The 17,981-nt window shown below is 48.3% G+C and overlaps 1 protein-coding gene across 2 annotated transcripts in view; it reads left to right on the top strand.

Annotated features, from left to right (window-relative positions):
• LOC141171998 (sialic acid-binding Ig-like lectin 13) overlaps positions 1-1,803 on the top strand; it is a 71,130-nt gene extending 69,327 nt beyond the window's left edge. The window contains exon 11 of one of the 2 annotated variants that reach the window (XM_073655756.1): positions 47-1,803. In XM_073655756.1, coding sequence (XP_073511857.1) covers positions 47-196 — 150 coding nt within the window. In that variant the 3' untranslated portion in view covers positions 197-1,803. The remainder of the gene's footprint in view (positions 1-46) is intronic. The other variant, XM_073655755.1, reaches the window with a different exon arrangement.
• Positions 1,804-17,981: the final 16,178 nt, after the last annotated feature.

The following is a 17,981-nucleotide window of genomic DNA, read 5'->3' as shown; positions in this document are numbered from 1 at the left end:
CGAAAAAGTTTTATATTTGATAGTTACAATTTCCTTTTTTTCATAGGAGTCCGCAGATGCCAGCGCTCAACTGGATCCCAGTGGTGTCACTTCAGACGATGAACTTCACTATTCCACCATCGCTTTCACTGCTAAACCCTCCAAAGTGCCTCCAAGTCAACCAGAAACAGAATATGCAGAAATTAACGTGAAATAAACTGATCCAAGGATGACGTGTGATCCTATCATGACTTACAAACTTTGTTTTGTTCCTAATGGATGGGTTTACAAATTGTAAGATATGTATGTAATATTTTTCATAGTCTCGTGACCCATATTTTTCCAGTTTACTGATTGTTCATATATGTGGAGCTGGATTTACCAACTGTATAAGCACCATAAGCTCATAACATACAGTAGATGACCTTGATGAAGAGAACACGTAGATGGACATTTAAATGACTAGCTGAGCAAAAGAATTTTCTCAAAACATCTATTATGTTCATATTGAACAATAATGTATTCACGTTTGAAGGGGTGGTCTACCGTCAGATAAGGGGCTGTGCTTTGGGGACGAGATTCGCCCCCAGTTACGCTAATTTGTTTATGGGGGTCTTTGAGTCCATCTTCATCGCACAGTCCCCCATGGCGGTTGACAATGTGGTGTTTTACCGCCGTTATATAGACAATTTTTTCTTCTTGTGGAGGGGCACTAGTGACAGTGCATTGAAGTTCGTTGATGAACTCAATTCCAATTCGTGGGGTTTATCCTTCACAGCAACTTTTTCTGAAACTGCCCTACAATTCTTGGACCTGATGGTGCAGTTTGACACAATGAGAAGATTGTTCACATCAGCCTTCTTCAAACTAGTGGATGTAAATAGTTATTTGAGGTTTGATAATGGACATCTCCCAAAATGGATCACCAATGTTCCCTATGGGCAATATTGGAGGGTCCGAAAAAACTGCACCAGAGACTCTGAATTTTTGGTGGAATCTAAAATATTGAGGAAACGGTTTATATAGAAAGGTTAACCCAAAAAATTATTGAAGGATGCCTTTTCTAAAATTAGGGCCCTTACCCAGGACATGTGCATTGATAGGATTGAGTCATCCACTGGTAAAAATAAAAATAACACAGCCTTAGAGTTGACTAGATGGAGTATGGTGACTACATTTAATCAATCTAGGGTCGCCATTCACAGTATCCTGGATAAATTTTGGTTTAGTAAGGGGTGACCTAATTCTAGGGCCTTTCATACCCAATAAACCAAGTATTATTTATAGGAAGAATAAAAATCTACGAAGTTTAATAGCACCAAGTAATACATCTTTGAAGTCCAAAATACAGCCACCACAGGATGGCATCTGTCCGGGGTGTTTTCCGTGCAATATGCCAAAGTGTTTATGTTGTAGAGCCATTCAAAATGGCGCCCAAAAGATTTTCTCATCACACACCACAGTAAAGAAATTCTCTATCAAATATGGTGTGAATTGTTAATCAACACATGTGATCTACCTACTGGAGTGTACATGTGACCTCCAGAACGTGGGCTGCACGATACAAGCCATGCATGCACGTCTAAATAAACATAGACACAATATCCAGATAGGTTATCAATTACATAGTGTATCGAAACACTTCAGTATTGTCCATCAAAAAGATCCAGGAGATATGAGGCTCACTATCATTGACCGTGTATCTGATACCGTCTCTGATCGATTGGTGAGTTTGATTAATAAAGAGAGTTTTTGGATTTTCAAATTGGGCACACTAGCCCCTGAAGGTCTGAATTTGGCCCTTGAAAATGTGACCAGCTCTTAGGGATATTGTTCTTCCCCTTTTAGAATGATCTATATTTGCCACTTTTTACTTCCCCCTCTCCTCCTCTTCTTCTCATTATTAATTTTGTATTTGTAATATGTCACAATATTGCGATTCTTGTGTGTATTTTATACTGGTTTTTCAATATTGTCCCTCAATGTGTTTTGCCATATTCCGTCTTATCTAATATGTTTTTGATCCTCGAATTCATGTAAAGGTTGTCCATGTGCGACTGTTGGGGGCCATGCACACCGACACATGTAGGGGTCCTTGTGAACCCATGTTCACCTCATTAGTGTTTGAACTAATTATTGCAAAACTTATTAGTAATATGTAATATGTTATAACACAATAATTCTTGTGTGTATTTTGCAATTGACAATGTGTTTCTTGATATTGTCTATTAATATGTATTGCTATATTCCATTTCTTATCCAATGTATTTTCGGCTTTTGAATTCATGTGAAAGTTGTCCATGTTCGACTGTTGGAGGCACATGCACACCGGCACATGAAGGGTTCCTTGTGAACCCAGGTTCAACTAATTAGCGTTTGAATTAATTTTTGCAAAACTAATTAGTATACCAACCAATCATTGTGAAGCTTTGCTCATATATGTTTTATCCTATGTTCATACCCTTGTAGCACCCGATGAAGATAGTTCACTATCGAAACGCGTTGTGGAAAGGGCATATTAAATTTTTTTAGCCCCAAATTTGTTTTCTCCAGTGATCACTTTAGTGCTCCATCGACCTCTTTTCTTTTATACATAATTTAAATGACCATTGTCCATTGGTATGTAAGTTATGGGGGTTTTATCTAACGACCTTCGACTTAATATTGAGCTATAATGACTTGATGGATGAAGGCTCTGTTGGAAGATCGATCTTGTGTAAGACTAGAGAGCTCCACCAGGGTCTTCTCCATTGTGCGACCGGATTAGCATAGTACAGGACCTGCTCCATTACCAGGTGGGAGCACAGAACCACAATTGGTAACACCATAAAGGTCTGCCACTCTGCTGCCTGGGTTTCTTAATGACAGGAAAAAGACAATGGTGAAGGCGACAGTAGGTAGACCTTTCGGCCACACTGGCCTTATTCATTAAGTCACTACTGCAAGAGAGACAAATAACATGGTGAGAATAAATAACAAAGAATGCATGGCTAAAGTCATACATAGGCAAACAATTTAGTGGACACAAAATTCAGAATAAAGGGAAAGAAGGTATCGGGATAGGTGGTGCCAATAGGGAGGGGGGGGGGGATAGTCGGGGATGAGGATGGGAGAGAGGCGGAGGGATGTTATATACAGATAAAAAAACAGTAAAAACATTTAAAAACAGTCAATGAGTACCAGGGGGAGCCCAAGTGTTAAGTAAAGGGGTAGGGAGTTTACTTACTTGTATCTGGTTTAGCTAATGGAAAGACACCATAGTATATAGATGAATGTTCCAGTTAGAAGCTGAAATAATGAGGGGATACAGGTCAGTGTCATAGAGCACAGGGTAAAGCACATAAATTAATGGATATGAATACCTTCACAGTGGTACCAGGGTTCATCAGCCTGTGGAGAGCTGGAATAGAGGTAATACCAGTTACCAATGATGTCAATAGTGTGGAAAAGGGACGGCGTTGGTGGAGGCGAGTATATACCTGCAGTTCCTGCGTCATGGACGTCTCTAGGTAGGGGGTCCCACGTGTGGTGGCTGCAGAAATATCCCCTGTCTCCCACAAGGTAGTCGACTAGTCACTATGGATGTCAACAGCCTCTACACCTCCATAACTCACGACAAGGGTTTAGAAGCCACCTCACACCTCCTTCTACAATCCAACCTATCACCATCGTCGGTTGAATTTTGCTTGGAACTACTTTCCCTAATACTACATGAGAACTTCTTTCTATTCAGGGATAAATTCTTCATACAGATACGGGGGACTGCAATGGGTTCTAACGTAGCGCCAGCATATGCGAATGCCTATATGCACAAATTCGAGGAGGAATTTTTCTACAGCCATGATCTATTTAAATTATATTGTACCACCTACTACCATTATATCGATGATGTCTTTCTCATCTGGCAGGGACCGGCTGAACCTCTCACCACCTTCTTTACCTATCTTAACTCCATTAGACCCGAGTTACAATTTACCCTCAACCACGACATGGACAAAATCTCTTTCCTTGACACACTAGTCATCCAGGACAGCAGTGGCAAACTCACTACTGACTTATTCACTAAACCCACCGACTGCAACAGCTTGCTACACTATTCCAGCTGCCTTGCTAAAACTACTAAGAATAGTCTCCCCCGCTCTCAGTTCCACAGAGTCACCCGGATTGTCTCAGACCACAATATCCTTCCCCAGCGATTACAAGACATGTCACAAATATTTCAGGAAAGTAACTACCCCACCAAACTCCTCCTACAAGAAAAAAACCGGGCCCTGGCCCGATACCTCAACACCCACCCACCACAAAAACCGAACGGATACCATTCGTCCACACATACCATCCTTTCATGCCAAAAATACATGCCACCATCAAAAAACACTGGCCTCTTCTGTCCAAAGCCTACCCAGAGATCCCGGCATTCACAACTCCTGCCCTTATGTGTACTAGGAGATCACCCAACATCAAGGATAAAATCGTTAGAGCAGACCTCGGCAGCACACAGACACTCCCATCGTAACGTCTACTCAGTACACGTCGCAACGGGACATTCCCTTGTCTAAATTGTGCTGCTTGCTCCAATATCATTAAATCTGACACTGTCACCCATCCCAGGACAGGCAAAAGTTATCCCATCAAAGGTTTTTTCACATGCGACTCCAATTTTGTCATTTATGTCATCAAGTGCCCCTGCGGCCTACTCTACGTAGGAGAGATGACACAACACAAACGGGACCGTATTGCAAGTCACAAATCCACCATCCGATGCAGCAAAAATTGGCTCCCATTACCTGACCATTTCTCAAAAGCCAAACATACCATAGCCCAACTCCGCTTTCAGGTTATAGAACATGTAGCCAGACCCAGACGGGGTGGTAACCACATCAGCCTTCTCAAACAACGGGAATCTTACTGGATTTATACCTTGCAAACCCTCTCCCCTAGGGGACTCAATAGGGAGATAGTCTGGATTTACTAACTTATTCCTTCCTTTACAGACCCACTGAAAACCTCCCGTCCTTTTGGGTGAGTACTTACAGTGTCATTTATACTTGCTCTACCCCCCCCTACAATTAATTCACCTCTATGTCACCCCTGAGACCCTTTTATGCATATGTCCACAAGCCCCCCCTAACCTAAGATACCTCTATCCCTAAACCTTACATTCCCACAGGTGTAATTACCTGCTATGTTCAGCGTTCTCTCCCTAGCCCTTTATCTATGTGAGGTCTTACACACTACCCAATGCTTTGTCCATCATCACCATGACTACCTGGGAGATCCTCCCCCACCGGCTGCAGCTCCCCAATACAAGGGGATTATCTACTACCTTCCTTCCCTTAATGTATTCCACTCCCCCTGCTAGTACCTGTCTCTTCCACAGGTTCGTTTACTTACTATGTCCAGCATCCTCTTCCCCCATATTAGGTCTTTACATTATACAGCATTCAATCATCACCATGACTACCTGTGTGAGCCGCCCCCACGTGACCTGCTGCTGCGCATCACCCCCCAATACATGCCCACTGCTATGTCATCATCACACCTCCCTATCCTTAGTACGGCCCTCGGTCCACCAACATCTTATAAAGATTAGCGATGAGCGAGCACTAAAATGCTCAGGTGCTCGAAGCTCGGGTCGAGCACATTGGAATACTCGGGTGCTCGACCCGAGCAACGAGCCCAATGTAAGTCAATGGGAAACTCGAGCATTTTTCTGGCGGTCCCCCCGGCGGTCTGCAGAAGGTCAAAAATTGCCCAAATCGATGGGAACAGTGCTCAATTAAACATCAGGCAGGCAGTATATATAAGCAGACAGGCAGGCAGGGTATATAGGAGGGTGAATAAAAAACATAGCAGGGCACTTGGAACACACTAGTGCCCTCCGATTTTCATGCACCCGTCTCTTTAAAAAAGCCGGCCGGCAATTCAGCAGCAGCATATACTGGTACCTGACAATATAGAACAGAAAGAATAGAGAATCACACATAGATTAGATAGATAGAAGCATGTCAGTCACATATATAATAAGTACAGTGACAGTGTTGGTTACTGTACTTGTCATTTAGTGTTAAAATAAAGAATTTATTTAAAAAAATAATAGTGTGTTTGTCTCTTTAAAAAAGCCGGCCGGCAATTCAACAGCGGCATACATCGGTACCCGACAATTTAGAACAGGAAGAATAGAGCATCACACATACATTATATAGATAGAAACATGTCAGTCACATATATAATAAGTACTGTGACAGTATTGGTTACTGTACTTGTCATTTAGTGTTAAAATAAAGGATTTATTTAAAAAAATATTGGCGTGGGGTTCCCCGTAATTTTAGTCTCTAGCGGAGGTTAGGCAGACGGCTGGGGCAGATGTTTGAAGCCTGGGAAGGGGGTAATACCCATGGAGCTTCCCAGGCTACTAATATCAGCCCCCAGCAGAATACCTAGCCATTACTAGCTATTAAAATGGGGGACCCAAAAAAAAATGACGTAGGGTCCCCCCTATTTTAATACCTAGCAAAGGCTAGGAAGACAGCTGGGGGCTGATATTAATAGCCCAGGAAGGGTGCCATGAATATTGGCCCCCTCCCAGGCTAGGAACACCAGCTGTCAGCAGCCCCAGAAATGGCGCATCCATAGGATGCGCCAATTCTGGCACTTAGCCTCGATCTTCCCACTGCCCTGTAGGGGTGGCAGTGGAGTAATAGGGTTGGGGTTGATGTCAGCTTATAATGCCAGCTGAAAACAAGCCCAGGTTAGTAATGGAGAGGCGTCTATAAGACACCCCCATTACTAACTTCATAGTGTAAGTAAAATGTAAAATAAAAACACCCACAGCCAGAATAAAATCCTTTAATTGAAATAAAGACACAATACTTTAATGTTCTAAATTAAACTCTACTTACCGTCACCCCCATTCCAGCTGAAGCCAACGATCTCCTGAAATAAAAGCAAAATAATAAACCAACCTCATCCTTACCTTTCCATGGTTCCCAGGGCGGCTTCAGCTCTGCTACAATGACATGACAGGCTGGACCGCAGCAGAAAGCTGCCATCTAGCTTGCCATGCCGCAGACACTGAGAAGCTCCTCAGTGAAGCTCCTCAGTGTCTGGCTGTGACGGCATCCAAATGAGCCGAGTTCATGTCCAATGAACTCAGCTCACCTCATGCACGTCACTGACAGCGTGGGAAAATTTTCCTGCGCGTGCGGTGCCGACAAATGTCGCAAGCATGCCTGCGCTCTGCAGTGTCTCTGAAGGATGGCATGCTGGATGCCAGTGACGCGCCCCCTGGGCCTGTGTTGCTGCTGCTGTGCAAGGGGAATACCCGGAGCCGGATCGCTGGGGGTTGTAGTTCTCCGTGGCGGTGACCCGGTCCGTGCCCAGGGTGGTCAAACCAGTGGCAGTCTATTTGTATGGTAATTAGTGTCCGACTACGCCACCCGTGGATTGCGGTCAGTGGGGACCGCCGCTGCGCTGCAGACCGCTGAGGCTGATGTTGTTTGCGCAGCTGAGTATGGGTTGACTCCCCACGGGAGAAGTATTGCCTCAGGGCAGCTAATGTGGATGATGATGGGAGTGATGTTGTGAGGGTCCCAGTGCTAGTGGTGCTGGAGCAGCAAGGAATCACAGAGACTGGTGGTGCAGTTTCCAAAGCTTTACTCACAGTTGTTGCTCCGGTCACTTCGGCCAGCAGTGACCGCCCGAGCCGTGCTGCGTCCACCAGGTGAGGGACTCGGTCAACTCCCAAGCAATTCCAGAGTGTGGCTGAAAGCTCCCCTCTCTTCCTTTCTACTGTCCGTCCCCACCAGTGACCCACCTTTGTCCAGCTTCCTCGGGCCTTCTGTTGGTGAAACCTTTCTCCGGTCTCCCTGACCCTATGCGGTAAGCCTTTCTGGTGAATGTAGTGAGGGGTCGCACCAAGATGTGGTCACGACCTCCGGTTTTGGCTGAGGATTAGTCGCCTCCACCAATTCGGGTTCCGGTACCCTGCTCTGCCAACCCTTCACCCAGTATCTCCTCTGGGCATATGGGGTTCCTTCTGCCTTCGTGTCTCTGGGCCTTTCTTTGTGTTCCTTGCCTCCTTTCTCCTCCGTTTCAGTTCCTTTCTCACTTTCCTTCCTGTTCCTTCTCCTTTCTCTTTCTGCTGTCTCAGGCCTCCACTCCAGGCCTGCCTCTGGAGCTGGGCCCAGACTGAGCCACAGCTCCCTGTCAGCCCTCTCTGGCTGAGCTCCTCTCTTCTTCTCCTCCTCTCTGAACTGAACCGGACTGAACCCTGATCTAAGATGGTGCCCACCTTATATACCTTCCTCTATGTGTGAGCCCAGGTGACTAGCAACCAATGGACTCCTACCTATGCCCAGAAACCCACCCCTATCTGCTCCTACACCACTGGGTTTTCCTCCCCCTCCCCACTCCAGCCAGGAACAGAAGCTGTCGTGCCTGCACTCTGTCTAGTGAGAGCACCGTTGGTCTGTTCCTCGGAAATGGGGTGTGTGTGGTGCATGCAGCCTACTGAGCCCCGGTCCACACTCCATCCTTACCCGGGAGTGGAATATCACACCTCTAGTTCGAGGTGCAATACCCCTGTAGCAGCCGAGTCCTCGGGGTGCTACATTCCCCCCTGGTAAATCACAGCACGTCCCGGGCTGGAAAAGAGCAAAGACAATTTAAAACATACAAATTTTTAAAGTGCACTCATATATAAGACATTAACTTTTCACTCATCCCTTTATGGGAGGTACTCTTCTCTTTTTAACGTTACTGGTATAAAACATTTTTATAAAACATTCTACTAATGCCACTGGAACTCTTTTTGCAAAACACCATATAAAACTTTTGGCATTACTATTTTAGCAGCATATTAAACTTTCCATTATAAGACATTTTCAAATAAACATTTTCAAAACATATTCTTGAGCTCTGGCCGCTGTGCAACTTGCGACCAGGTAAAAGTGCAACAGTCCATTTTAATCCGCCTTGAGGTAGACGTTGCGGTTCTTGTATAAAACCAGTAGGGGGCGTTTTAAGAAGCGCAACTATGTACAAGGGTATGGCCGCTCTCAGTCCTCGGCCAGTGGGAATAGGGGAATGGCTGCTCACAGTCCTCAGCCTGGTTAGGGATTAGGGGCACACAGGTAACAGTTCACACAATCAACAATTTCACGACAGTTCTTGTACCCCGACGGGTAACTATATACAGTTCCACTTTACCATTCTCTAATAATGGTGTCCTCCTTGTTCTTCCGGGTAGTCTTCAGGTCCGTCCGAACCCTCGGTGTACTCTGTTTCTGGGCGGTACTGTAGTTCCTCCTCCGTGAGCCTGTGAACGTGGAGGGCGTACGGTCCCTTGGCACCCTTGTGCCGGGTAAAGGTGACCACATCACCCGGGTAGAGATCACGTCCGCGGTGTCCCTCCGGCAGGTGGCTCTCGACATCCCTGCGGGTGACAAAGACGTCGCCGGGGGTTCGATGGTCTCGGATAAAGCCCCAGCCATGCTCCAGCTGGAACTTTATTACGGTCCCGTTGACTCGGGGACTGCGGGCGGCTCGGGGATCTTGTCGGGCCCTGCGCTTCTGCTCCGCGCTCCGGGCCTGCAGCTGTTCTTCTCGGATTCGCCTCTCCAGCCGTTCCCTTTCAAATACCTCCAGCTGTTGACGGCAGCACTCTTCACGCCGGGCTGCGTCCGCCCGGGTCTCCTGGGTGAACCCTATGAGATTCTCACCGGTGGGGTCCCATGCAAACTGGGCATGCTCCAGCGGAAGCGGAGCGATTTTGGCGGGCTCCGGAGCCGGGATCAGAGGCTCACACAGGGGCCGTTCCCTCCGGAGACGGGGGTTGACGTACTCCGGCGGCCACACGAAGGGCAGCCCGTCCGGGCTGGTATGTTGCGCATAGAGATCTGCGCCCAAGGGTGGCACCACGGGCCCCGATCGGGGAGCAGCGCCCCGGGTTACTCGGCCTTGCGACCAGGCCGGGGAACTTCCGGTTGGGTCTAGGGGTGGCACTGTTGAGGAAGAGGGCGCTGGAGGGGCAGCGGCGCCCGGGTTCACCAGGCCTTGTGACCAGGCCGGTGGTACTTCCTCTTTTGCCGCGCCCGGGGTCGAGGGGTGTGGCGCGGAACAGGGCGTGACCGCGGCTCCTGCCGCTTGAGGCCTAGTTGGGAGCAGTGGCGGCGCGGCAACGGGTGTGGTGAGTAGGGCTTCGGGCTTTGCGACGGGAGGTTGGGGCAGGCTTACGGCTGCTGGGCTCGGGGTGATGACGTCCCCATTACCTGCCTCAATCCTTGCGACTCCCTCCGCGGCGTCGTCTCCGGCCTTCGTCCCTCCTGCACCATCCTCAGAGGCAGACGTGCTCCATGTTGCGGGTGGCGCCTCCTGCCGGCGGGTTCCAGCCTGCCGGGCCATCTCCCTTCTCCACTCGGCCAGCGCATCCTGCTGTGCCCGGGCCATCCTCCGGTCCAAGTCCTCCAGCGCAGCCTGTGCACGCTCCGGATCTCTGGGGAGCTGTGCCAGGATCTCCACTAGGCTGTCTGGCGGTGCAGCCTGCAGCAGGCTCCGGACCAAGGTGTTGGCACTGCTGGACGCTTCCTCCATTCCCGGGTGCGGTCTGTTCAGACTGATCCAGAGCGCGCCCTGCCCCACAGTTCTCTTCACTTCCCGCCCCCATTGGGGGTGGTCCTGGGGCAACTTGGTGACAGTCAGTCTCAAGGGCAGCCCTCCCACGCTGATGGACATCTCCACTGCTGCATTCATGGCTGGTGGGGGCGGGCTCCTTCTTTGGCGCCACTCTGGGACCTGGCCCACGATGGGAGGTGGCTTCCTGCTGTCCTTTGGTGCGCACATAATGGCGTCCGCTCTGCCAGGGCGGGAAAAACTGATGAAGATGGCGGGAAACGGTCCAAGATGGCGTCTGATGGCGGGAATCGGCTCCGGATGGCGGGAAACGACGGGAAATGGCGGGAGACTTCTTTTTAAGGTACATGTGCAGTTTTCTTCAGGCACGCAATACCCGCTTGTGGCGGGTTGGTAACGATCCTGCCAACTACGCCAAAGTTGGCGCGCCCCCTGGGCCTGTGTTGCTGCTCCTGTGCAGGGGGAATACCCGGAGCCGGATCGCTGGGGGTTGTAGTTCTCCGTGGCGGTGACCCGGTCCGTGCCCAGGGTGGTCAAACCAGTGGCAGTCTATTTGTATGGTAATTAGTGTCCGACTATGCCACCCGTGGATTGCGGTCAGTGGGGACCGCCGCTGCGCTGCAGACCGCTGAGGCTGATGTTGTTTGCGCAGCTGAGTATGGGATGTCTCCCCACGGGAGAAGTATTGCCTCAGGGCAGCTAATGTGGATGATGATGGGAGTGATGTTGTGAGGGTCCCAGTGCTAGTGGTGCTGGAGCGGCAAGGAATCACAGAGACGTGTGGTGCAGTTTCCAAAGCTTTACTCACAGTTGTTGCTCCAGTCACTTCGGCCAGCAGTGACCGCCCGAGCCGTGCTGCGTCCACCAGGTGAGGGACTCGGTCAACTCCCAAGCAATTCCAGAGTGTGGCTGAAAGCTCCCCTCTCTTCCTTTCTACTGGCCGTCCCCACCAGTGACCCACCTTTGTCCAGATTCCTCGGGCCTTCTGTTGGTGAAACCTTTCTCCGGTCTCCCTGACCCTATGCGGTATGCCTTTCTGGTGGATGTAGTGAGGGGTCGCACCAAGATGTGGTCACGACCTCCGGTTTTGGCTGAGGATTAGTCGCCTCCACCAATTCGGGTTCCGGTACCCTGCTCTGCCAACCCTTCACCCAGTATCTCCTCTGGGCATATGGGGTTCCTTCTGCCTTCGTGTCTCTGGGCCTTTCTTTGTGTTCCTTGCCTCCTTTCTCCTCCATTTCAGTTCCTTTCTCACTTTCCTTCCTGTTCCTTCTCCTTTCTCTTTCTGCTGTCTCAGGCCTCCACTCCAGGCCTGCCTCTGGAGCTGGGCCCAGACTGAGCCACAGCTCCCTGTCAGCCCTCTCTGGCTGAGCTCCTCTCTTCTTCTCCTCCTCTCTGAACTGAACCGGACTGAACCCTGATCTAAGATGGTGCCCACCTTATATACCTTCCTCTATGTGTGAGCCCAGGTGACTAGCAACCAATGGGCTCCTACCTATGCCCAGAAACCCACCCCTATCTGCTCCTACACCACTGGGTTTTCCTCCCCCTCCCCACTCCAGCCAGGAACAGAAGCTGTCGTGCCTGCACTCTGTCTAGTGGGAGCACCGTTGGTCTGTTCCTCGGAAATGGGGTGTATGTGGTGCATGCAGCCTACTGAGCCCCGGTCCACACTCCATCCTTACCCGGGAGTGGAATATCACACCTCTGGTTCGAGGTGCAATACCCCTGTAGCAGCCGAGTCCTCGGGGTGCTACACCAGTGTTCTGCTACCATCCAGCCTGTCATCTCAATGCCGTCCCAGCATGGGTGAATTCTCCTGATCGAGCGGTGACGTCATTTGCCGGCACCGCACACGCAGGAGAATTCTCCCACGCTGTCAGTGACGTGCATGAAGTGAGCTGAGGCCACGCCCACTGTCTGGGAGTATGTATAATTCATACGCTCCTGTCCCTGGTCTGAAACCGGCGAATCCCTGGAGAGCACAGTGCGCGCTGGGGAGATTCATAAGTCGTCAGTAACACAGAGTATATATATAACAAGACAGTTATTTTAGTTGTCCCTTGATGATAGTCCCAGCTGATTCGTGAAGTGAAGCACACTTGCAAGTAAAGAAAATCCAGCTTCCACAATGTAAAATCATTAATACTTTATTTGATCCATTAAAAGAAAGGACTAGGTGTGACCACATACAGTATATAGGAAGTATGGGAGGAATATAAGTGAAAAAAGACCACGGGACGCGTTTTGAGCACACTACATGCTCTTAGACTCAGTAAAGTAAAGTACTAAGTCTAAGAGCATGTAGTGTGCTCGAAACGCGTCCAGTGGTCTTTTTGCACTTATTGTCCTCCCACACATCCCATATATTTGTCACACATCCCATATATTTGTTCCCTTAGTGTGGGAAAGACTAAGTGCAACACGAAGAGATGAGGGGAAGGAAGCCCAGACACTAGGGAAAGGGGGAGTGAAGACGCACTAGGCAGATCTAATCACACCTGCCCATCCTACCTTCCCTATATTGGTTCCACACCAATCGCCGAGCATGAAACTTAAGCCCTGTATATCCCTAGAGCTAGGCCCTTGCTAGGGAAGGGGGCAGGTGAGCACTGTTCAGTCCCCACTAAAATTTAAAGACAACAAGGCAGACAAACAAAGGGGACGGCAACTTAGCTTGAACAGACAGCATAGAAATAACACCAGATGTCCTCCAAGGGCACCAGAGAAGAAGCTAGCTTACTCCTATAGCTCCAAGCCTTCACAAGGGAAAATGAGACTATCACCAGTGACTCCCTGAAGCAGACTGAGAGTTTATAACACCCAGACAAGAGTGTGTCAATCAGAACAGGAAGGAGGTTGCCGCTGGGTCCAAAATTGAGAAGGATTAAGAAGGCGTCTGCAATGCCAAATGCAGTGACCTTCTGCAGCCAGATGCAGAGCGACTGTCTGTTGCATTTTTCACACTCGTGACAGTACCCCTCCTTCTATGAGTGGCCTGCGGACACTCAGGACCAGGTTTTTAAGGATAAGAAGTGTGGAGTGAATGATCCAGCATTCACCTCAGATGCTGAAACCCACATCCTTTCCTCTGGACCATAACCATTCCAGTGCACAAAGTATTGTAGGGAACGATGTTTGAGACGAGAATCTACAATCCTTGAAATCTGAAACTCCAGATTACCATCAACCATTATTGGGGGTGGCAGTAAAGGTGAGGACTCAATAGGTTCAACATATTTTTTGAGCAGAGACCTGTGAAAGACATTGTGGACCTTAAGGGCCTGAGGTAGCTTAACACGAAACGCTGCTGGGTTTATGATGGCGGTTATTTTATAGGGACCAATAAATCTAGGTCCCAGCTTCCATGAAGGAACCTTAAACTTGATATTCCTAGTAGACAACCACACAAAGTCATTCACATTCAGGTCCGGACCTGGCAAGTGTCTCCTCTCAGCCATAAGTTTTTACCTGTCTCCCATGATTTTCAAATTACTCAGAACCCCTCCGCCACACAGAGGAGAGCGAAAAAGCAAACATTCCTCCTCAGGAACTCATGAAGCCCCTTCCCCACTAAAAGAACCAAAGTGTGGATGGTAACCGTATGCACCAAAAAATGGTGACCTGCTGGTAGATTCTTGACAATGATTATGGATTCTAACATTCCCCTTCTGTTCTAGCAAAGTGCACCTAAGAGGCCGGTTTACACCACGCTATTTTCCAGGATCCCACGGAAACGCTGTGGATTCTACCACATAGGTACTGCCATCACTATCTTAGTCCCGGTTCCCCTCCAGCTCTTTCCCTTTGTTGATTAAGTAGGGTCCAACCTGGTATTACGGTACATATTTCTCCCTTTTGTTCCTTCGTTGTTTCCTTTTTTCCCGACAGGGACACACTACTTTTTGATATGTTTTCATGTGTATATTTTTTGTTTTACTAATGCTCATGTATGTATTTATGTCTATGCTCCAATTTCAAGCTCCTTTGAAGCCCCTGATGAAAACCCCGGTGGGGTTGAAACGTTGGGCACCTGTTTGAGCTACCTCTAACTTGGAGAATCTAATAAAGCATCCACCTGTTTGAAACACATCAATTGACTCTCCATGACTATCAGTCCAGTCCGCCAGCCTGACTACTCTCCAGCCCGACAGTCTGACTTCCATTCAGTCTGCCAGTCTGTCTATGGGCCTCACTCGCCTGCTTACCTGGAAGCACCTGCCTGTTACCTGTCAGCCTACCTGGAGGCTCCTGCCCGTCACTTGCCGTGACCACCTGTCTGCCTACCCGGAGGCTCCTGCCCGTCACTTGCTGTGACCACCTTACAGCCTACCTAGAGACTTCCACCTATCACCTGCTGTCTCTGCCAGTTCATCTGCCCGGACCTCTCTTCAGCCTGCCTGCTGTGCCCACCTGCAGTATCGGTCAGTCTCAGCCATCTGACCCGTGGGAGTCACCTGCTCTCTTACAAGGTCATCCCCAGAGTAGCACCTGGTCCCTCTGCTCGGTCCCTCCCTGGTCACGGAGTCGTTAGCTGCCATACGACCAGGGTTGGTCTGGGTTGATACTTAGTTACGCCCCTCTGGGTCCCTCTTTGCACCGCAGCACAGAGGTTCCACCACCCGGATCCGTAACACCCGTGAAGCTTCACAATCTAATTTATAAACACCTGAGCAAGAGTCTTGGCATTCGGAAGTGGTGTTAATGCGATGAATTGAACCATTTTATTGAACTTATCTTCAACCACCAAAACCACAGTTTTGCCTGCAGATACCTGTAGGTCAGTAATACAATCCATGTACAAGTGTATCTATGGCCTGCTAGGAATAGGTAGCGGAAGAAGAGTACCAGACTGACGGGTATGCAATACTTTATAATGCGTGCAAATACTACAAGCAGATATGTGTTCAACCACATCCCAATGCAACCCCGGACACCAAAAACGGTGAGGTCCGCAGTTGCCTTACCACCAGGATGACAAGCAAGCACAGAGTTGTGATTACTGTGATTAATTACTTTGCGGAACAGACTAGATGGTACAAATAACCTTCCTGAAGGACAGGAGGCAGGGGCGTCGCCCTGAGCCTCCAACACCTCACCCTCTAGTTCAGGGTACAATGCCGAAATGGCTAACCCCTTCTGTTAAATCTGGGCAGGGTTCTCATGGTCACCACCACCAGGGACTCTCCGGGACAAAGCATCAGCCTTGACATTTTTGACCCCTGGACGGAAAATGACAACAAAATTGAACCTAGTAAAAAACAGGGGCCATCTAGTTTGCCTAGGGTTGAGATGTTTAACCGATTGAAGATATGACAGGTTCTTATGGTCATTGATAACATTAATAGGATGGACAGCCCCTTCCAACCAATGTCGCTATTCTTCATACCCCAATTTAATCACCAAAAGTTCCCTTTTACCCATGTCATAATTTCTCTCAGCCAAAGAAAATTTCTTAGAAAAGAAAGTGCATGGATGCCATTTACCAGGGGAAGAACTCTGAGACAACACAGCCCCAACCCCCACTTCTGACGTATCAACTTCCACAATAAATGATTGGGAAACATCGGGTTGACTGAGTATAGGTGCCACGGCAAAACAGCTCTTTAGGGAGGAAAAGCCTGCAGGACAGCATCCGACTATTTGGAAAAATCAGACCTCTTCCTTGTCATGTCAGTGAGGAGTTTCATAATTACTGAATCATATTGGATGAATTTCCGTTAAAAATTAGTAAAGCCCAAAAAACATTTTAGAGCCTTCAGGTTCTCAGGAAAGTCCGAATCAAGGACAGCACGGATCTTCTCCGTATCCATCCAAAAACCCGAAGATGACAACAGGTACCTCAAAAACTGCACCTACTGGACGGCGAAAACACATTTTTCTAGTTTGGCAAATAGTTTGCTATCCCTTTGTATCTGAAGCACCTGCTTAACATGCCCCCGATGTGTCTCAAAATCAGGTGAATAAACCAAAATATCGTCCAGATAGACCACCACAAACCTCCCCACTAAATGATGAAAAATATCTTTTATGAAATGCTGGAATTCCGCAGATAAATTGGTCAGACTGAAAGGCATAACCAAACTCTCAAAATGCCCTTCAGGGGTATTGAACACTGTTTTCCATTCATCCCCTGACCAGATTGTGGGCTCCCCTTAAATCTAACTTGGAGAACACCTTAACTCCCACAACGTGGCTGAATAAATCAGGAATCAGAGGAAGAGGGTATGGATCCACGATGGTAATTTGATTTAATTCCCGGAAATGTAAACAGGGACGTACACCACCATCTTTTTTCTTCACCAACTGATTATATTTTACCAACCAGGCTAGACCCAAAATAACTGGGGTGGGAAGACCTTCCAGGATATAGCAAGGAATTATCTCACAATGGATCGACCCCACCCTTAGTTTTACACCATTTATAATCTGAGTCAGAGCTCTTTGTTCAAGTGGCGCTGAGTCGATTGCGAAGATGGGAATGGGCTTAGCTAAAGTACAGCAAGCAAGACCATGAGTTCTCACAAACACAGCATCAACCATGCAGACTCCAGTTTCACTGTCAACAAACACAGAAATGTTCTCGTTTTTGCTCTCTAGCACCACCTCTGCTGTCAGGACAAATCGGAAACTGCAGGTTGATGACAAATGCGCCCCTTGCTTATCCAACTCCAGACTACCAAGGTTTAATTGAGTCTCCTTTTGCTTAGGAATCAAAGGACAGGCCCCAATAAAATGTCCCTTTTTCCCCCCAAAAAAGCACATTCCCTTCTTTTGGCGGATTTCCGGAGAAATGTACGAAGCAGAGGCACCCCCTAAGTGCATGGGTTCTTCCACCTCCCCCCATAGTGGTTCACCACCAGATCGCTTCCAAAGGAGCATTACCCCAATAAGAGGGTTCCGGAGACGTTGGTCTCACGCACCTATCCGGAAGGCAATTATCAACACGTATAGCCAATGACATGGCAGCCTCCAAGGTCTCTGGTGTTTCATACACTGTCAAAGCATCTTTCAACTTTTCAGTAAGGCCCTGACAAAATTGCCTCCTAAGAGCTGGGTCATTCCATTTTGTATCAGTTGCCCATCTGCAGAATTCGGAGCTGTATGTCTCCACTGACTGATTCCCCTGATGAAAGTGACGCAACCTGATCTCAGCCAAGGAGATTCGGTCAGGGTAATCATAAATGAGAGCTAGAGCCCTGAAAAAAAACCTCCACAGACTGGAGACAAGCCAAACCCTGCGGCAAAGAGAAAGCCCCTGGATTGAGGATCTCCTTGCATCAGTGAGATCACAGTTCCCACTCGTTGCTCCTTATCTCCGGATGAGTAAGGACAAAGTTTAAAATACAGTTTGCAAGCATCCTTGAACA

This window comes from Phyllobates terribilis, unplaced genomic scaffold (genome assembly GCF_046119375.1).
Source record: "Phyllobates terribilis strain yellow unplaced genomic scaffold, ASM4611937v1 Scaffold_12__6_contigs__length_324123572, whole genome shotgun sequence".
Lineage (NCBI taxonomy): Eukaryota > Metazoa > Chordata > Amphibia > Anura > Dendrobatidae > Phyllobates > Phyllobates terribilis.
The sequence above is the reverse complement of the archived record's forward strand: the minus strand, read 5'-3'. Positions and strand labels throughout refer to the sequence as shown.